The sequence below is a fragment of the Notolepis coatsorum genome, assembly GCF_963971535.1.
Source record: "Notolepis coatsorum genome assembly, chromosome: 16".
Taxonomy (NCBI): Eukaryota; Metazoa; Chordata; class Actinopteri; order Aulopiformes; family Paralepididae; genus Notolepis; species Notolepis coatsorum.
This window is the reverse complement of record NC_140180.1, coordinates 61686873-61709090: the sequence shown is the minus strand read 5'-3', so window position 1 is coordinate 61709090 and position 22218 is coordinate 61686873. Positions and strand designations below refer to the sequence as shown.

Sequence of the window (22218 nt, the reverse complement as noted above, 5' to 3'; positions counted from 1 at the left end):
TGTTTTTAAGCACAAATGATGGACCTCAATGCATCACAACAACAGACACATTGTACAAGAGCTACATTTTTTATTATTCAAAGATCACTCCCTGGATCCCCCACACTTCTAAAGCAAATCACACAATGTAATTGTGTCCAATCTAATTGTGTCGTCTATTCAAAAACATCCCCTTCTACTATGTGGAATGAAAACAGTGTCAAATCCAACTGAATGGAGTCCATTGTGTATTTCTTCCAAACCTTTTACCGACTAATGCGCTTTTGTACAGTAAAACTGGAGTTATCTCTCTTCCCTTCTCACACAGTACAATGTGAGAGGTTATTTTCATTGTCTGGGCATATTGGGGGACACACATACATACAAGAAATGCACATCAGTAATAAAAAAGTACTCTGAAATATTTGTCTGAAGAAGTACAGTATGTCACCAAAATGACATTTTATTTTCTTGATATATGAACTGGTATGACTGAATGATTGTAAATTTTTGCAATGTGTGTTATGTGTCAAAGAAAATTGTGCCATTACGCTATTAACTGACCTAAAATAAATGTCTATTTTGTCGCTCTCTATTGTCAATTGATATAACATACAACTTGTCCTGCAATTGACTCAGAGGCCCCTTGCAAACGACTGATACTGTAGATTGAAAAGACATGGTTGCCCACCTCTGCTCTAGTCCCCCTCCTTGTGTATCTCACCAGATCCAGTGCTTCCCCATGTGAAGTATTTGATTCAAACAGCTGTGTCTCTCTCATCTGTCCTCACAGCTGTTGGTCATTATTCCCTGTGTATTAGTCAGCTCCCCCAGTTAGTCTTTGTCCGGTCGTTTTTTCCCGTCGCCTATGTTTCCCCCATGTTAGTGTTTTTCTGTTAACAGTTTAGTTCTGTTATCTGTCTGTCTGTCACAGTGTTAGTATTTCCCCCCTCTTGTTTCCTGTGTACCGTCTGGCTGCTAACCTTCATCATTAAATGCAACCATTGTTGGTTTCCTCGTCATCTGCCTCCTGCCTTTGTCCTGCACTTGGGTCCACTACCACAAACCAGACCAGAAACGGACCCAGCGGACATCACAAAGCCACCTTACAGCCTGCCTACTCCTGAGTGGTACCATGGCAATCCAGGTAGATGTATAATAGCCCCAGGGGTGGCGACTGGCGAGTGGACACCACTGGCAGCTGTTGGAGAAGATACGGCCAGCGCCCCTTCAGCCCTTCCTCTACTCTTCCACCCATCATGCCGTATTCAGCGGTCTTTCCCAGTTGGCTGTCGGCACCACAGCCTGTCACCTGATGTTGCTGACTGGGGCAGAGAGTTCCCAAGCTCTTGCTGGCGGAGCCAATGCTGTTGGGTCATACCACAAGGTTGTCTCCTTGGAGGACTTCCCAGAGGGTCATCGGGCCCTTCCCTGCCCATCGTCCTGCCTGCCTGTCTGTCTGCCTGCCTGTCCATCTGTCTGACTGCTGGACTGCCTCTCTCCTGCCTGCCCAGCTGTTCCCGTTGCCAGGGGTCCCCCTCCTGGTTGACCTCGTGGGACTTCAGGAGCCGTCCCTTGAGGGAGGGTCCTGTCAGGGTTGTGACATCCTGCCCTGTCCCGGTCTCCCTCTCGCTAGTCTCTCTCCTTGTGTTTCTCCCCATATAAAATCTATATTTTCAATAAAGACTAAAAGCATACCGATTAGTGTACAAATTAAATTAAATGCCTCAAATGTTATCAAAGCATCAATAATGATAATGGAGCTAATTCCTAAATGTCCTGTGATAAAGGTTAAACACCAGTTAATCGATTATTTGGTCACATCAATGAGAGGATCCAGACTGGCCCATCCCTAGCTGAGATTGCTTTCATCAATCAGAATGTTCTGTCTGAGACATTTACCATGCAGAACGATCTTTACTAATTCAACTATGTCTGTCTATCAACACTGTGTGTGTGTGTTTGTGTGTGTGTGTGTGTGTGTGTGTGTGTGTGTGTGTGTGTGTGTGTGTGTGTGTGTGTGTGTGTGTGTGTGTGTGTGTGTGTGTGTGTGTGTGTGTGTGTGTGTGTGTGTGTGTGTGTGTGTGTGTGTGTGTGTGTGTGTGTGTACACATGCACTGGCAGTCTTCAGTCACACCCGTCACATAACACCACGGTGACATTTTGCCTCAGGAACAATCTTTTGGCCGGCGACTGAATTATTCATAACTTTTGCACATTTAATCAGAGACGAAGACACTGGCCGCCATGTCTGGATATGTCAGAGCCTCTCCCTGTTTATAAATCCTTCAGTGTTTTAATGACACTGAATCATATCAGGGAACCATTCTCTTGTTATCCCGCCAGGGTTAAATGGATGTTGTGTCTGTGTGGGCTGGATAGAGAGAGAGAGAGGGGGTTCCTCAAGCTGAGCAGCAATGGTATCATACTGTCACTAAATGGAAACAATATCATCAAACACAAAAATATTAGCCGCACTGGAGCGTCGATAAAAGTTTTAAATATGTTTGTCTTTTTGTCTCGTCCTTCTTTCTTTCTCCATCTCTTTCTCTCTGGTAGAGGTGATAGAGAGAATGTGTTATGGCTTCGTTCAGCCCACATGCACCATCTGCTTCTTCCAGTCGCCTGTGTCACCATAGTAACTCAGATGAATGCCCGAGGAGAAGCGCTCTGAACTAACTCTTTTCACCGTCCTCCCGCTAACTGTCCCGAAAAATACAATCCAAGCCGTCCCGAAATGTATGCGGACTGTACCGAAAGTCTTTTCAATATTTTTCTATTATCATTAGTTGATTTCAAAGTGAATTACTGTATTAATTCAGTGATTTGTACTTAGTACTTATTTGCTAGTTAAACCCAAATAACGAGATTCATATAATGTAATAGGTTTGCCAATGAATGCCAATGTTTACACAATCTTTGTATTCCCTTTTCAAGTGCACACACACACACACACACACACACACACACACACACACACTCATTCCAAGACTTAATGTAAGGCCCTATGGAATCTGTGTTAATTTACATTTACATTTAGTCATTTAGCTGACGCTTTTATCCAAAGCGACTCAGGAAGGGCACAACTCTATCAGCTGAGTAACAATGTTCATCAAAGTGTTGTACTGTAATACCTGCAGTGTAGCAGAGACCGTCCGTGCCTACAGCAGAATATAAATAATCAGCTACATGTAACTCCAGGGACGCTGGTCTCCCCTGTAGCCTCAGTCGAGTTGTTTCGGTTCTGTCTCACACCAACCATGTTGCCCATGATGTTGTGTGTTGCAGTGTGTGCGTGTGTGCGTGTGTGTGTGCGTGTGTGTGTGTGTGCGTGTGTGTGTGTGTGTGTGTGTGTGTGTGTGTGTGTGTGTGTGTGTGTGTGTGTGTGTGTGTGTGTGTGTGTGTGTGTGTGTCATGGTCCCATTATGGATGAGAGTGTCTTTAACAGTCACACACATACACATGGAAGGAAACTTACTGATGTGTACAGGTAGCCCTCGCTGTTCATAGCCAGGTAGAGTTTGGTCTGCACCCCCTGGATGGCCACCACTCGTAGCCCGACTGGAATAAGGTTGAACATGGCTGAGGGGGGAGGGAGGGAGGGAGGGAGGGAGGGAGAGAGAGAGAGAGTTTTCATTTCGTACTTGGATATTAATTGGCAGAAATTACAATAATATTAATGACACCTTAAAAAAAACTTGTTTGAAAACATTTTCAAAAACATCGAAAAAGATAGAGCATTGCTATGCAAATTATGCACAGGGGAAATAATGGCACAGATATGACCATTAAAAAATTGCCCTGATGATGGTGCTATGGTGTGTCACCACATGTGATCTGACACACTAAGGCCCCATGTTATGTTTGAGTTTTCTAGAATTAAGCCTCACTTCCTGTTTGTGTGTCTTCACTGTCAACTGTTTGTGTGTTAATTAAACAGTAAGGAGCATGACATCTCACTGTCAAGTCAAGTCAAGAGTTTTATTTGTCACGGCATACAAGCATACAGTGAAATGCGAGGGGTCATGCCCGCAGCGATTGTGCAATAATACAAGTAATAAGAATAGGAATGAGAATAAGACATTTGTGCAATAATACAAGTAATAAGAATAAGACATAACAGGTATAATGTACATAAAGTTTACAAAAAGCATGGTAGGACATGCTAAGGTCCTGCGATAGTGCAATACAATGTTAGCTACGGATGAGGCACTGGGTCTTATGTACACTACTATACAATGCTATACTATACAATCTACAGTTATACACAAATTTTTCTATGAAAGAGAAACATTGGGAGGTTTTGTATCAGGTTTTTATTATCAATTACTAACGTCCTCGTATGAAACCCTTCAACTAGACACTGTCTGGAGGAGGGATATACCAGACCTGGAAAATGACTTTGATTGGCAAGGAGCCTGGGCAAATGTCCGACTTACATCAAGGAACCCGGATCATCAACAAATCAATCTGAACTATATTCACAGGACATACTTGACTCCTATAAGGCTGTGCAAAATGGGGCTTAAACAAGACTCCAAATGCTCCCAATGTACAAATGGGGACGAAGGAACATTTATGCACATGTATTGGGACTGCCCACCAGTTAAGGCATTCTGGAAAGATGTGTCCCAACAATTATCAATACTCGTATCTTGGAATATACCTGTACACCCCTCGGTATTACTATTGAATGATGTTTTTGAGTTTGCAGTGAATCCACAACTAAAGAGATTGGTTTTATCGGGTATCACAGTAGCTAAAAAACTGATCGCATCACGTTGGTTTCAACCGGAAAAAATGTGCCGAAAAGTGTGGTTTCTTACATATCTCGATGTGATATATCAAGAAATATCTACAGCAAGAATTCTGGGTCTCAATGAATCCAAAATGTCAATGTGGTTAGAAGTGGTGGAGAGAATAAAAGCTAGCTTATAATGGTAGTGTCTGGTTAGGAGTGAGGGATAATGGAGGTACTATCCAAGAGGGGGTCCGGGAGGGGGGGGTTCGAGCTGGAGCATATGTGTGTAGGGTTTTAGAAAATAGGTATTAGGGGTATATTATATACTAACATTTATATAATTGTAATTTCGCTGGATATACACTGTATACGGTTAAAATGTTATTATAGACTATTTTTGTTTTATCTTGTTTCTGTACTTGCATATATTTTAACCACCTTTACTGAAAGTTTCATTATGCATTGTGTGTTGAGTACTGACTTTTAATAATTTTTGTTTTGCAATAATAAAAAAAATATAAAAAAAAAAGTTATACTATGTTTCCTTATGCTAGCTTGCTATATCCATCTGTTTACTATACAAGAATCACTGCCGTTCTTTTTTATTTTAATTTTAAATTTTTTAAGTTCAAGTTCAAGTTTCTTTATTAGTTGTCATACAGAAGTACAGAATACTTTAATACAAAATGCTTCTTTCTGTTTCGCTCCAGAGACTGTGCTAGGCAAAAATAGATACTGTAATAAAATAAGTATAGCAGTATAAAATAGAAGTCAAGTACGTAGACAAAAATTTTCAGTATATACATATATACAATGCTCTATGTAGAGTAGAAGTAACTAAGTTACCATACAATATACTATACAGTGCAAAGCAAAGCAGAAGTGGGATGAGGTACAATTTAGGTACAATATAATTTACAGTAAGGTGTAATGAGGTATGGGTTGTAGTGCAAATTCTTTACCGATAAATATAAAGTGTGCTTAGGTGTACTAAAGTGGTTAAAGTGGGTGCTACAGTGAGTTGTATGTTTAAAGTGAGTGTGTGCGTGTGGATGTGTGTGCTGTGAGTGCATTTGATGGTTGTTACATAGTGTTATTGTTTGTTGAGCATGGAAAGTGACCTTTCCATTGTGTAAAGTGACCATTGAGTGTGAGCGTGTGCAACATGTGTGTGTGTGTGTTCATGCTAAAGTGACTGTTAGTGTGTGAGCGTATACAGTGTGTGTGTTGTGTGTGTGCTCATGTGTGCTTGTGTGTGAAGAGTTCAGTGTTCAAGACTCTGATGGCCTGGGGGAAGAAGCTGAGCCGAAGTCTCTCTGTCCTAGTTGCTGGTGTTCACAGGCGTTTGCCTGAACACTGTTCGCTTTATCTACTTATGAATGATGCCTCACTTCTGGTTTCTTCTGTGCCTCACTTCTTCTTTCTTCTGTACCTCATGTCTTCTTTGTGGTTTGGAGAATCAGCATTATGTGGAATTGCCATTACTATAGGAAGTCCTTACTTTGTTAAAAATTACGTGGTAGAAGCAAAGAGCAAACTACAGCACCCTCTTTCCTTAGACTTTAAATACTATTACAATGGTGCTACTTTGTTGGGAGTGTCTAAATGTATTCTCCTTACAAAGGAGAAGAGCAAAGCTGAGCTAGCAGAGCATGGCCTTACAGCAGAGGAAATCCTGCCCTGGCTCTGCCAACCATATAATTTTATTCTTCTCTATCTCAGCCTCCTGAATGGAGCTAGAGCTTAGTAGGCTAAACCGAGACCACACTCTCCCCAGAACTGTCCTGCGTGTCAAAAACTCCCCACCATTGAAAACCTATGGAAGCACAAGCTAGAAAGCTGATAATATCCCTTCACCATACTAGCTCTCTCTAAAGGCAGAAAGAGAGAGACAGACAGAGGCAGAAAGAGGGAGAGAGAGAGAGAGTGGCAGTAAGAGAGAGAGAGAGAGAGAGAGAGAGAGAGAGAGAGAGAGAGAGAGAGAGAGAGAGAGAGAGAGAGAGAGAGAGAGAGAGAGAGAGAGAGAGAGAGAGCAGATGAGGGAGAAATAGAGCACAAAAGAAGAACCAGACCGAACAAAACTAAGTAACACAAACACAAACCCGAGCAAGATAGTATGTGAGCTGCAACAACACAGTATGCAGCCCTAGTCACTTTGAAGTGGTTACATAATGACTTTTTTTTATGGTCCTTATCCCTCCATGAATGGCAGAGTGGGCCCTTAGTAGTAATGAGATCCCAGATGTGGTGTGGGCTCAGTGGCGTTGTTCTGCTATACTCTCTTAAAGCAGGCTCTATACTGTCACTTATCAATCAGGCTCTATACTCTCTTATAGCAGGCTCTATACTGTCACTTATCAGACTCTATACTGTCCCACAGCAGACTCTAGTCTATACTCTCCCATAGCAGGCTCTATACTCTCCCATAGCAGACTCTAGTCTATACTCTCCCATAGGGAGGTGTAGTCTGACGTCACTGGTTGTTCCACCCGTATAGGGATTCATCATTGGGAACAATTCTGCTGCATGGAAATTGAAAATCTTTCCATTTTTTCACAAAACGAGTTCCCTTCTATCACTAAAATGATTGTTTAAGCATTTTTGGTTGAAATGAAATTCGTTTTTTATGATTAATTGCGAATATTTTCATGTTGAGCTATAGATTATGGATGAATACGCACAGAAAGGTACACCACGCAAATGTTAATGCTTTATTTGTTTTAAATGAGACGATTTAGAAATGGGCAATGGGGAAATACATTGCGTTGGACAGAGGGTGGAACACAAAAAACGACAATGACGTAACCACTACACCTCCCTATAGCAGACTCTAGTCTATACTCTCCCATAGCAGACTTGATACTCTCCCATAGCAGGTTATATACTCTCCCATAGCAGGCTCTATACTCTCCCATAGCAGACTGTAGTCTATACTGTTAGATGTTTCTGTAATCAGCCAATCTCATCTCGTCATCTCCTTCGTGACTCTCCCTGTCCTGCGTTGTGTTTTCTTTCAACCCCTGTTAGTACATCCGTTAGTCATAAGAAACGACACTGCAACGTTATCTCTTTCCTTAGATCCTCATGTTTATTTCATAAACATAGCTCCGTACCCGATGTAACCCATTCTGTATTGTCATTGTTCAGTAACAACAGGCCCGACAGGCCCGACCCCTCTTCTTGTTACTACGTGACACGCTGTCTTTGACACCGGCTCTTTGACCCAAATCACTATAGCAACGGCGATGTTGATATTATCCCCCTAGTTCTCTCTGACTCGTCTGCCTGTGGCTTGATAATGCATTTTCTCCAGATCGAGTGACCTTGATGCTGTGGCTTGATCAGCTGTTGATGTTAAACAGCACAGCCCGAATCCTTATCTGCTGCTGTTAGTCTGCTGCAACACACTCTCTGACTGCCAGCTACTTTTAAGATCTATAGATCCGTCTGAGTAGATGATGTCACCCACCGATATATATACATTATATACACATTGAAAAACATAGATTCCTTCAATACTCTCCCATAGCAGACTGTAGTCTATACTCTCCCATAGCAGACTTGATACTCTCCCATAGCAGACTCTAGTCTATACTCTCGCATAGCAGGTTCTATACTCTCCCATAGCAGGTTCTATACTCTCCCATAGCAGGTTCTATACTCTCCATAGCAGGCTCTATACTCTCCCATAGCAGGTTCTATACTCTCCCATAGCAGGTTCTATACTCTCCCATAGCAGGCTCTATAGTCTATACTCTCCCATAGCAGGCTGTACACTCTTCCATAGCAGGTTCTATTATCTCTCTCTCTCTCTCTCTCTCTCTCTCTCTCTCTCTCTCTCTCTCTCTCTCTCTCTCTCTCTCTCTCTCTCTCTCTCTCTCTCTCTCTCTCTCTCTCTCTCTCTCTCTCTCTCTCTCTCTCTCTCTCTCTCTCTCTCTCTCATATGCCACATCAAGGCCCTGCCAGTCATCCTGATATGAGGCGAGCAGATGGCCTCTCAAAGTGGGAGTGCTGATCTAGGGTCAGCATCAGTCTTTAGTTTGTATGAAGTGTTTTAAGAAGAAGTGTTTGTCATGCAGTTTAACACACACACATGCGAGATGGGCGACACACAGGAACACACACACATGCATTGGGTCGCCGATGAAATGTCTCTCTGCACTTGACACATCCCGTTGTCCTTCCCCCCAAGGGCAGCCGGAGCAGATAGGGGCTGTGGCGTGGGGCCACGCACCGCCGCCCCGGGGACCAATCCAAGTGCTCCTGTCCGTCTTCGTCAGTGTTATCTGTTGTGCATGTTTTTCCATTGGGTTTATCTTATTGGGAGGCGAAACCCTCGCGAGCATGGGGAGAACATGCAAACTCCACACACAGAAAGGCCCGGGAGATACCCCACCTGGGTGCCTGGCAGTGTGGACAACCTGGTCCCCAAGCGGGAATCGAACCCTGACCTCTAGCTGTGAGGCGACAATGTTAACCACACACCACCATGCTGCCATTCCTGGTCACTGACCACCAGATCAGCATCTACAGTACTCTGGGAGGCTTTGTAAATAACTTTCTCCAGCTGCACTGTTCTAGTAGTACTTATACAACGCATGCAATTTCTCGATTCTGATTGGCTGAAACAGTCATTTTACACATCTTTATTGGCAACAATTCCACGCTGCTGGCCCAGGACCCGCCCACGACCCACCTCCATCACTCCGCCGGATCACAAGAAGGTGGACAATAATCTTTACAAATGGATATGTTGATAGCGACTAACGACTAAATATCAAGCGATTCTGTCACAGCGAATGTCTTAGTCGTTTAAACAATGTTGGATGATGTAATTGATGGGTCTTGAATCATTCTGTAACAAAAGAAAAATCGCGGATTGATTGATTGATTAATTTACAATTTTTTCTTCAATTTCTTTTCCTTGCGACTGTCAGCGCTTGCTCTAGTCTCCACCACCGCCACCACCCCCCCCACACACACACACACACACACACACACACACGCAACACGCACACACACACACACACACACACCTCCTGCCTGCAACGCGGGGGATAGTCAGACTGAGAGAGCTGGGTGCTGCGCTGTTCTAAGTGAGCATGGCCTATTGAGTTGATTGATTGATTGATTGATTGCTAATTTTATTACTGTACGCTTGGTTTCCAACTGGTTAGTTTAGGCCCTCTACAGTAGGTTTAAAAAAATAAATAAAAGAATAGGGCGAATAAACGTTTTTTTCCTATAGGGCAAAGAAACTTTTTAATTTGTTTTACCTACTTTATATAGAAGCATCTAAGAATGAAGTTCTATGGAAAGTAGGTCTGCATTCCCTTAACATTGTGTGTATTGAGCGTACTGTATTGTACCCATCTGCATCTGGTAATAAAATTTTCAATCAATCATTCCAATAATACACAGTTGGATGTGTTAGTTGGTTGGATGCACTTCAAGCTGCTTCCACATGAGGCAACTTCTCTCAATCATTCCAATAATACACAGTTGGATGTGTTAGTTTGGTTGGATGCACTTCAAGCTGCTTCCACATGGAGGCAACTTGTCTTTTTTGTAGTTGTGGGAACTACTTTCTCTGGCGGATGGTTTTTTCAATAAATCTTCGATTAATGTGTGTTTATTGTATAGAAATAAGGTTGGATGAATCTGGCAGTTGTATAAAAGCTTTACACCACTTGCAGTCGTGATTTGTGAACAATAAATCATGCCTAGGGGGGTCTAACGACCACCCCTAGGCATGGTTTATTGTTCACAAACCACTCCTGCGCGTGATGTAATGCTTAATTACATTATTTCCAGCATCCATTCCTGTAACATGTTTAGTCATGTGTGCAGTCAAGTACTATAGATTCATAATACTGATGTGGTTTTTACTGTGTGGTACAAGTCTAATTAAATCCTGCACACGGCTCTCGCTTGGTAATAACATTTCGCCACTTAACGTCATCCTATTCTGATGAAGGGCTGAAACTTGAATTAGTTAAATACATGTGGTCATGAAGAAGAGTTCCGGGTGGATGCCACCAGGGCCAGCTGATGCCTTCTTCACCTGTCCATGTGTTCCGTGTTCTCTCCTCCTCATCTTCTTCACCTGTCCATGTGTTCCATGTTCTCTCCTCCTCATCTTCTCTCACTGTCCATGTGTTTCATGTTCTCTCCTCCTCATCTTCTCTCACTCGCCACTTTCTCCTTTCATTTCAAGAAGCATCTCACCACGTGAGGTGATCTCACCATTATAATTGCACTCATCTCTCTCTCTCTCTCTCTCTCTCTCTCTCTCTCTCTCTCTCTCTCTCTCTCTCTCTCTCTTCTTCCCTCTCTCTCTCTCTATCTCTCTGTCTCTCTCTCTGTGTTGGTTCCCATGCATGGCCAGCCTCCCACCACGACGCATGTGTACATTAGCGGCTGTGCACTGGCTGGGATTTTCAAGAGGGGAAACTCAACGACTTCCTGCCTCAGAGAAACACCTGAGCACACAGGAGAGGCCTGGCTGAGAGGGGCAGGGCCAGCTGGAGGGGTGAGGGGGGGGGGGGGGGGGTCACAGCTGCTCACTGATGGTTTCTGCTTGTGAGTAGCACCTGCTAGGAGCCGGGGAGTCACTGGCAGCTCACTGTGTGACGACAAACATGAAGGCGACCAGCAATGGCTGCATTTGAAACCTTTTACTTATTTGTTATTTACCCCAGGAATTAGGATTCACATCACTCTAATTACAAGATATTGGGTAAACCAGTAGCATATTGCAACATTAAATGAGTAAATTGTTGTGAAATAACATGACAACAACGTAACATAACATTACATAACACTACTGTACTTCTATGGCCCGTTTTACTATTTACTACATAGGATTCATAATATGCTGTAGCTGTTTCTTTGAGCTGAAACGCAGGTTATCTTATTATATCTGAATTCATATTCATATTCATCAGCAAAACCCAATAGACTTTACTCAGTTGAGTGTATGTGTGTGAGGATTTTCCAGTACAGGGTAATGGAGAGGTCTCTTTAAAATAGGCTCCACTACAGCCTTGTGTAAAGAGTACTGTGCTACAGAATGAATTAGAAAGAAACATTACTACTCTTGAGCTCCATCGAGAACATGCGAGCGGCTCCACTATAAGGAGGGAAAATTAGATCAGATTGATGCCAAGTGACAAAGGATTTGCCTGAGATTGCAAACCAATTGGCTGTAAGGAGATCAGTGTGGATGGGATTTCTGACTGAAGTACATGACTAGAGAAGATCACTTGAAATGTTAGGATCTGCCTTAGATCTTTCTGACGGTGATGTAAAGGATGAGAAATTCTAAAAGTGTTCGGTGTGTGGCTTTTGTGAATGTATCGTTTGCAAGGATGAACATGTTAATGTTAGAAAGCGGACTGACGTTCTCAGCTGTACCAGAGGTAGAGTAGACTACAGAATAAACTAGAGTGAAACCACAACATTCTTTTCGATAGAGTGGTAATACCAACAGTAGCAAAAGTTAGGATGTTGTATTTCTGTGTCTGTAAGTATGGGCGTGCATAGAGTGAGAGAGAGAGAGAGAGTGAGAGAGAGAGAGAGAGAGAGAGAGAGAGAGAGAGAGAGAGAGAGAGAGAGAGAGAGAGAGAGAGAGAGAGAGAGAGTCCTCTCCCACCATCACGAGACACCAAAAGCTCAGGGAGGACTGTGATTCCGTCACCATAGAGACAAGCACATCCAGCTCCTAACAACGCTATTTTTGGAGCTTCACTGTTTCTCCTCTTCTTATTCAGACAGCTTCTCGCTTCAAGTCTCCCCTCAAAATGAAACGGTTTTGGTGGGAAAGGGGCGCCGGCTGCGTAACTCCCATCACCAGGGTGCTAACAGACACCGTGGGGAGCAGCCCGTGTGTGTGTGTGTGTGTGTGTGTGTGTGTGTGTGTGTGTGTGTGTGTGTGTGTGTGTGTGTGTGTGTGTGTGTGTGTGTGTGTGTGTGTGTGTGTGTGTGTGTGTGTGTGTGTGTGTGTGTGTGTGTGTGTGTGTGTGTGTGTGTGTGTGTGTGTGTGTGTGTGTGTGTGTGTGTGTGTGTGTGTTAATCTTCATTCTCACTCCCTGTCCGCTGCTCTGCTGTGCATTGCTTTCTTCCTCACTGAGAAAAGCAAGAGATACCATCTGCTACTACTGGGCTCCGTATTGCTGCCATGGAAACGCCGACTGTACAGAGTCATTATTAATTGGTAGAATTTAAGTGTCATCTCGACTAAGTGACTAATGGAGTATAGAGGTGCTAATTCACGGCCTCCAGAATGCCCCTTCCGCTTAGCGTCTGGGCCATGCAGTAGGTATTAAATCAAAGCTGTTCCAGAGCCATGCTGAGCAATGTCTTGCCAACATTTGTTTGTCACAGTGGGTACAGTGGACACTGGCACATGCAACTAACCAGTACAAGGCCAAATGTGGGTGTGTGCAAAGGCACAGGTAAGTCAAGTGGCCACATGCACATGTTAGTCTGTCTGTCTTATCAACCCACCCGTCCATCTCTCTGTCTTGTTACCAAGCTATCGTTTTCTGTCTGTCTGCCTGTCTCTCTTATTATCAGGCTAATATATCACTTTCTGTGTGTTCGCTGTCTTGTTATCAAGCTATTACTTTCTGTCCACATCTCTCTGTGTTATTATCAAGATATCAGTTTCTGTCTGGCTATCTGATCATCACTCCATCTGTTTAATCATCAAACCGTCTCCCTATCGAATCAGCTATCAGTCTATTCCTGCATTGTTTTATAGACAAGTGATTGCATGCTGCTACTCTTTTATCGATCTCCTCTTTAATGTGCCCATTGGAGAACAAAGGGCTGGTGGGTGTAATTGTAATGATAGGGAAGCATCAATACCCCTAAGGGTAAAATGTGGCAGGCTCTGAAAGCTGCGGCTGTGTAATAGATGAAAAAAAGAAAAAAGGTTATTATAGAATCACTTAGATTAAATTAAATGTAATGCCCCTCATCAACGCGAGGTCATTCGGTTTTGCTATTGGCTGAACTCGTCTGGCTAAGAGGTATTGAGAAAAAAAAATACTTTGAAGTAGGACTGTATACACTATGAACGTTTACATCTTATCAGTAAGAAATGCAAATAAACACAGATAACAATGTGCAGTAGCTACTGTGCCAGAAGCACTGTGACGGAATGGATACCCAGCAACAGCTTAAAGCAGTATTTAGGACCTGGCCAGAGCAGAGCGCATTGTGTCTCTAAGACTGAAGTGTTGCCCTCGGTGTCCAGGGCAACATGTTTACAGCGCATGCGTTAGTTTGATGCTGATGTGGGAGATGAAGTGTAGATTCCATCCACCACAGGCAGCGGATGCTGGTACTGTATGTTTGGTTTTTCTAGATCCTTTAGTACCGACTCATTGTTACTTTATTTACTAATTATTATACTTACTGGACACACTGCTCGTACCCACTCTTAGGGCTGAGTGATTAACCCTTTCACTGCTGCACTACCAAAACGGTTAACCCTTTCACTGCGACAATACACAGAAGGTTAACCCTTTCACTTCCACACAACATCCGGTTAACTCTTTCCCTGCCACGCGACAGAAGGTTAACCTTCTGTCGTGTGGCAGTGAAAGGGTTAAGGGTTAATCGAGTTTCAATTTCAATTACAATTTTGTCTTCCCACGATCATGAAAACAAGACCATCAAGATAAAATGATTATTGTGGCGCAAGCCGTGTTGCTCTCATTTTGTCTTGTGTTGTAAATGAAGCAACCCTTCCTTCACAGCGGTGCGCTCCGCCCCCCCCCCCCCCCCCCCAAAGAGTAGCTTCAGCTCGTGTTGAGAGGGAGGAGGGAGCCACAGTGCGTTTCCCCAGTTATTTTTAAACGTCTTTGGTAACTTGTAGAAGGTGACAGACGATGGCTTCAATTTTGTAAATGTCTTTCTATTTCACAAATAGATAATCGCAGGGGCGGTCAGGTGGCGTAACGGAGATTGCGTTCGGCACCAAACCCCGGAGCAGCTAGATTTGCCTGTTCGAATCCAGCTCACAGCTCCGGGGTTGTCACCAGCTTGGCTGGCCGTTCACACTAATACAATTGGCAGTATTAGAGGGTGGGAGAAGCTGGCGGGGTGGGTCCGGGTCGTTGTAAACAGCGACTCCTACAGTTCGGTCGGGGCGCCTGCTAAGCGCGGATAGGACTTGAATGGGATAGTGTGATCCTTCCACACGCTACGCCCTCTCAATGAGAATCCGCGCTGCCAGGTGAAAAGAAGCAGTTGATTGGCTGGACGTGTGTCGGAGGAAGCACGTGATAGCCTCCACTCTCCCAGACCGACTGTGGGGGGTAAGTGCGCAGCGACCAGGAAGGGGATTGGGAATTGGCATAACGACTAACATTGGGATGGGAGAAAATCGGAGGAAAAATGGAGGGGGAAAAAGATCAATAAAAAAGAAAATAAAAAAAATAGATAATCGCTTTTGTTATTAACTCATTCAACGCCAGTCATGAGAAAAATCGGGTTAACTCGCCAACCGCTCAGCGCCAATCACGAGAAAACGCGGGTTTTAATCGTTATTTCTTTTATTAGCTATATCCATTAATTTTTCATCAATCCAGCCTGATGTTATCATTGGGAATGGGTCTGAGCTCGCAAAAGGGCAAACACCGCCACCTACGCTTTCCAGCCGGTATTGCACTCTATTAGAAATGGTCTAGTTTCTTTTCCGGGCCGATCTGAGCCATGCGGGCGGGGCTTAAATACTCCGGCGAGGCAGGCCTTTACAACGTTACATCTGCAAGGCTGCCCCCTCCTTAATATGCAATGCCGGGCAATGTGGGACGGACCTCCACGAGCAGCATTTGGAATGGCGATCAGATAATTGGATTATTTCTTTTGCATTACATCAGAGACTCTATATATAAAATCTTGCATTGATCTGATATTTCTTTCTACCGCGATCGAAGCTGTGTGTGTGTGTGTGTGTGTGTGTGTGTGTGTGTGTGTGTGTGTGTGTGTGTGTGTGTGTGTGTGTGTGTGTGTGTGTGTGTGTGTGTGTGTGTGTGGCTGTTTACCGTTGAGTGCAGGAGGTGGCGGGGGGAGCGCCGCGCTACGAGGGCCATTTCATGTATGCACGAGGGAGGATAATAATGATAATCTAGCGTTGATTTCAGGAAGATTCGATAATCAGGCGAAAAATTTGTGTTTAGTGTATTCCACTAAATTACTATTATCGCGTCCTTTCCTGGGATTACTAAGAATCACCAAAACTATACTCATATTCAAAACGGTATAAAACAGAAATGTAAATATTTTTTGAGGCAAGACGACCGTCGGTTGTGTGATAGTAAAGGGTTAACCTTCTGTCATGTGGCAGTGAAAGGGTTAACGGGGGAAGCTATCCCCTTTCATATCCCCTCAAATCGCCCCCCCCCCCCCCCCCCCCCCTGGGCAATCAGCAATCAGGAAGTAAAAGTAATTTTGGATGACGCCGCCCGTCAGAGGAGCTGATACCACGTCTTCACTGCCAATGCTGGTTATATTAGTCGTACTGGCGAATCGCGTCCTGCTCTTCGCCATCGAGATATACCTCATCTCCAGTACCTAGTGTACTCCATCAACGAATAAAAAACAATACACCCAGCACCTGCCAGGCCCCGCCCTAGTGCTACGTACTATATAGCACTAGGCGTGGTCACCACTCGCTCTTCCTCTATTTTCGTTTCCATCATAGCGGATGCGTGCACCCTATGCAACTAGTTGTCATGAAAAGTTTAGAGAAATTGCGTAATATTGAGTGCTTACCGGAGATTTGCTTACCCCTGGAATCTTCGCGGCATGTTCCAACGACACGTCGGGTCTATCCTGATGTTTCCTCGTCTTGTGGCAGCAGATCGAGGGACAGCGTGCAAGGTTTGGCTATCGAGCCGGCTCGTACACAGGTAGGCCCTGTGTCATCAGGCATTAATGCTAGTGTTAGTAATGCTGGTTGTTTTGTTACACAACCGAGTTGTGTGTCAGCGCCAGGGGCGGGATGTTTTGGTGAACGTTCCCCTGAAGTGGACGGTTTCCAAGCGATCCTGGAGCGCGCTGCTAACACTAATGCTATAATGCTGGGTCACTGTTCTAATGTTCCCCGCCGTGGGATGTTGCCGCTTTTCCTTCCTCTTAACCGGTTCATTGATGAAGGTCAGTCGGTAGCTAATGTGGGGGGTTTTGCTGAGTCCTATTTACCCTTTTTACGGGTGAATGGGTTGACAACAGGGTGCAGGGCGGGTGTGCCGTGGCTAGGTAGCCAGGTAGCATCGATCCTGTGCCCCGGCGGCGTGAATATTAAAGGCAACCAACTTGTGTTCAGCTTTTCGTTCAGCGTTTCTCTGATTGGCCACACGGCCACGTGACCGCCCTAGCACACGCCCTTCGCGGCAGAGAGAGACGCGGCAGACGCGGCAGCACTGGGTTTTATCACTGGAGATACATTTCTCACTCACCATTGTATTTTGCGCCATCTGACAATATCATAATGATGTGTTTTCTATATTATATCCACAATCATTCATCTAAAAAATTGTATGGGCGTAAATACATGTTAAGATATTCAAAATCGTCACAGCAGTATAGTTTGTTTATACTTCAGAAGTGATGTACAGTGACAAGTGAATCTGGTAGTTGGTTGTTAAAAACGTGAAATAACATAATAACGTTACAGTTTCTAGTTCAGTCAGCAGCCTCGCGAAATAACATTATACATTATGCTCCGCGAAATAACATTATACATTATGCTCCACGCTTCAATTATACATTATGCTCCGCGCTTCATTCATTCATTTCATAATCAGTCAGCAGCCTGCGTCCTCCGAAATAACATTATACATTATGCTCCGTGCTTCATTCATTCATTTCATAATCAGTCAGCAGCCTGCGTCCTCCACTGATGCAGCAGTTTCTAGTTCAGTCAGCAGCCTCGCGAAATAACATTATACATTATGCTCCGCGAAATAACATTATACATTATCCTCTGCGCTTCAATTATACATTATGCTCCGTGCTTCATTCATTCATTTCATAATCAGTCAGCAGCATGCGTCCTCCACTGATGCAGCAGTTTCTAGTTCAGTCAGCAGCCTCGCAAAATAACATTATACATTATGCTCCGCGAAATAACATTATACATTATGCTCTGTGCTTCAATTATACATTATGCTCCGCGCCCTCCACTGATGGATTTCATTTGGGACGGCTGCCGCTTGCCTGCTGCGTTCGCGGCAAAAGGGGGCGGGGGGTCGCGGCCAATCAGAGAAAAGCTGAACACAAGTTGGTTGCCTTTAATATTCACGCGCCCCGGCGGGGTTGAACGGTGTCCCACCCGGAAGCCGACACTTGAGAGCGAGTCGGCCCGGCGGGTGGCAGTATGGACTGATGAGTTATACTGCTACAGGATGGAATTTAGCGGCGGCCAGTGTTGTGGCTCAGCTGACTGTTTTTCTGTCCACATTAGCGTTGGGTAGTGGGGCTATAGGACCAGCCGACGCTGAAAACATTTTGCATGTTTTTGGTGTTATAGAGATCTTGAATCAGTCGCAAGCTATAACTGCAGGGAGGATTAGGATGCTATCAACGCTTGTTAATAGGCATTTCTGGTTGGAGCAATCTCCTCTTGGGGAAGAAGAAAGGTTTTCTCTCCTCATGGCTCCTTTTTCCACAGAGAGACTCTTTGGTCATTCTGCGGAGACGCAGGCGGTTGTTGATCTAGGTCCCACACCGCCTCACGCTATGCAGCCAGAGGTTGGAGCACGGCCTCGTCAGCGACTGTGGCGAGGCCCTCGACAGGCGGCCATGTTTCCCCCGCCAGTGGTACCCTGGGTGGAGAGTCAACAGGGGTCCACAAGGCCGACAGCCTTGGCGGCCGAGGGATCGGCCATGTTGGATGTACTCGGCTTGGAATATACAAGCCGTCGCCATTCTGCCGCGAACAGCCCGCTCCCCGATCACTCTTTTTCCCCTCACCAGCGGAAGAGGGGCTCTGATCGTTTTCCTTTGGCTGCGGGCCGCAAACCTTCTTTGAAGCACATGTGGCCCCACGTTTCGCTTCTCATGGGGACAGGGGCTGACACCCAGTTGATGGCTGAGCCTGGGTCTGTCCGTGAGAATGTTGTGCTGTCACGTGGCTCCCGCGCCACACGGTGTGTGATTGGTGAGCCTGGTGTTACGGCTGCCACTATTTACAGTGGTCAGCAGGGGGACTCGAGGCCTCTTCGTTTGAATGCTCAGCACAGGTTACCCCGACCTCGCCTTCGCCAGGCGGGGTATCACGTTGATGCCTCCCACTCCCGCGAGATCGGCAGTGGTCTGCAAAGAAGAGGCGCGCGTTTGGGTGATAGCAATATCACTGCAGGGCTACGGTGTGTAGGAACACATGGGGTCCTCACGCCTTGCATGTCTAGCTGCGGAACAACTCCTCAGCATGCTCTAGAGGGGTGTTCAGTGGGGGAGCGTGTGTCAACCAGTTTGATGGCAGCTTCTCCCGTATCAAACCAGCCCTTTCTGTTGGGGTCCCCCCTTGGGTGCGACCGCCCTGTCCGCTTTGGCGGGTTCAGAGGCTACGCACAGCGGGAGGGACCGGGCCACCTATCTGCTGTTCCTTGCGGCCCAGTGTCAGTTGACGGCGGGTGCGCTCTGGGATTATTATCACATATGGCAACAAGAATGCCGTTTGGTGGGGTGGATGGAGAGAATGTTGAGGCTGGGGCTTGTTTTGCAGTTCGCACGACCCCACCCTCCCTTCTCAGGTTTGGTGCAGACCCTATTGTCAGGGTCAGCAGCAGTGACAGCTCTGGCCGACGAGATCCAATCTCTGTTGGCGAAGCAGGCCGTAGTCGTGGTCCCGAGAGAGGACGCGATGTCAGGCATCTACTCCCGTTATTTTCTGGTGCCCAAAAAAACGGGAGGTGTCAGACCTATACTGGATCTGTCTGCGTTCAATCGTCTGATTGTGGCGAGACCATTCAGAATGTTAACCTACTTGCTGTCAGAGTGGGAGACTGGTTCACCTCCATAGACCTGAAGGATGCGTATTTCCACATCCAGATTTTCCCTCCTCACAGGAAGTTCCTACGGTTCCTGTTTCAGGGCGTAGCGTACGAATACCAGAGGTTGCCGTTCGGCTATTCTCTGGCTCCCCGCACATTCACCAAGTGCGTAGAGACTGTGCTGGAGCCTCTACGTCATCAGGGAATACGAATTATATTCTATCTCGACAACATTCTGCTCCTCAGCCGGTCGGAGGAGGTCGCCAGGTCTCATACCAGGCTGGTGGTGGAATTCCTCACCAAGCTGGGTTTTGCTGTGAACTGGAAGAAGAGTACGCCTCTTCCCAGTCAACAGGTGGAGTACTTGGGCTTGACACTGAGGTCAAGGCCCATGATTGTAACCCTCTCGGAGCAACGGAGGGTGTCTATCCTCCACACACTCGGGGGTATCCGTCCTGGAAAGACGGTCACGGCGCTGCAAGTGATGCGCCTGCTCGGTATGATGGCATCTGCTCACGCGGTGGTCCCTCTTGGCCTCCTCTTCATGAGGAGGATACAGAGGTGGTTCTCCAGTATGAGAATAGACTCGGTGAGGGACAAATGGAAACGGTTGACGGTTCCTTTGTCAATATGGGGGGATCTCGCCCATTGGAGGAGGCCTGGTATCCTCACCAATGGGGTCCCCGTGTTCACACGTCACGGTCTTCACCGACGCTTCCCTCACGGGTTGGGGAGGGATGTGTCGGACCAACGCAGTGGGGGGCAGCTGGACGATCCATGCTGCCCGGTCTACCCTGCACATCAATGTGTTGGAATTGAGGGTGGTCCTCCTGGTCCTCAGACGGTTCGCCCACCTGGTGGTAGGCGAGCACGTTCTGGTCAGAACGGACAGTATGACGGCAGCGGCGTATATCAACAGGCAGGGTGGAACACGATCCACCCGTCTGCACCGGGCGGCGTCGAACTCTGGCTATGGGCAGCTCTCAGGCTGCGCAGTCTGACGGCGCTCCACATCCCTGGCAAGGAGAATGTGGGCGCGGATATGATGTCTCGGGGCGGTCCTCGTCCCGGCGAGTGGGAACTGCGCCAAGACATAGTCAGGCAGATCTGGGATCGCTTCGGGGAAGCTTCAGTGGATCTGTTTGCAAGCAGACAATCTCACAAGTGCCCCTTGTGGTTCTCGGTCAGTCGAGAAGACAATCCTCCCTTGGGGGTGGATGACTTCTCAATGTATCCATGGCCGCCCGGGCTTCTGTACGCCTTTCCCCCTATACATCTGTTGAGTCAGTTGTTGGAGCGGATACGGAGGGAGCGCAGGACCGTGATCCTGGTTGCGCCGGACCGGGGCACAGCGGTGTGGTTCCCGGTCCTGATCCAGCTACTGGTAGCCCCGCCGTGGCCTGTTCCTTGGTCGGCGAGGGCCCTCTCTCAAGCACACGGGTCACTGTTTCAGCCCCCTGTGATATGCCAACCTCTGATGGTTTGGCTGGTGAGAGGGTAAGTCTGGAGAGGATGGACCCTTCTGTGGTTGACACCATCCGGAATGCGCATGCTCCCTCCACTATCGCGCTTTACGCGGGTAGGTGGCGTATGTTCCAAGAGTGGTGTAAGGCGGGGGGCAGGGACCCGGTGTCCTGCCCCCTGGATGCTGTCCTTATTTTCCTTCAGTCTCTCCTTGATAGACTGTCGGCCTCGACGGTGAGGGTATATGCAGCGGCTATATCCTCTTATCATGAGGGATTTGAGGGTGTTGTTTTGTTCAGCCACCCTCTTGTGAGGTGTTTCCTGCTTGGCGTTCGACGCCTTAAGCCGGTGAAACGCTCTTTGGCTCCGAGCTGGGATCTTCAATTGGTCCTCGTCGGTTGTCCTTGGCCCCGTTTGAGCCTCTTGAGCAAGCGCCGTTGGAACAGCTGCCGTTCAAGACCGCGTTCTTGCTGGCCGTCACCTCCGCTAAACGCGTGGGTGAGCTGTGTGCTCTCTCGGTACGGCCAGAGTGTCTGTCTTTTCGTTCCGATAGCGGTGCCACTCTGCGGCCTAATCCTGCCTTCGTGCCAAAAAATATCCGGAGTTCTTTCCGCTCCAGGGATATTATGGTTCAGGCGTTTCATCCGCCTCCTCACCTGTCATGTCCGGTCCGGTCTTTGAGGATTTACCTCAGCCGTACTCAGGGCCTCAGGGCTACCGATCAGCTCTTTGTCTGTTATGGTGGCTCTCGTGCTGGTAAGGCACTGTCGAAACAGCGCCTGTCCCATTGGTTGTGCGAGGGCATTGCCCTTTGCTACACGTTGGCCGGGCTGGCTCCCCCTGGGGGCGCCAGGGCGCACTCCACTCGTGGGGTGGCGGCCTCTGCCGCTCTACTGGGTGGGGCCTCGGTGGAGGACATCTGTGCTGCGGCTTCATGGTCCTCACCGGGTCCCTTCGTAAGGTTTTACCTCATGGACATGACTGGGGGTTCTGTTTCCCAGGCGGTTCTGAGGTCTGTGACCT

At 46.6% G+C, this 22218-nt stretch overlaps 1 protein-coding gene across 4 annotated transcripts in view; it reads right to left on the bottom strand.

Annotated features, from left to right (window-relative positions):
* The window catches only part of fgf13a (fibroblast growth factor 13a), a gene marked incomplete at both ends in the record, with an annotated part of 258707 nt that overhangs the window by 66833 nt on the left and 169656 nt on the right, over window positions 1–22218 (bottom strand). For all 4 annotated transcript variants that reach the window (XM_084331705.1, XM_084331706.1, XM_084331707.1 and 1 more), the window contains one exon: window positions 3458–3561. In XM_084331705.1, the coding sequence (XP_084187831.1) occupies window positions 3458–3561 (104 nt within the window). The remainder of the gene's footprint in view (window positions 1–3457; window positions 3562–22218) is intronic.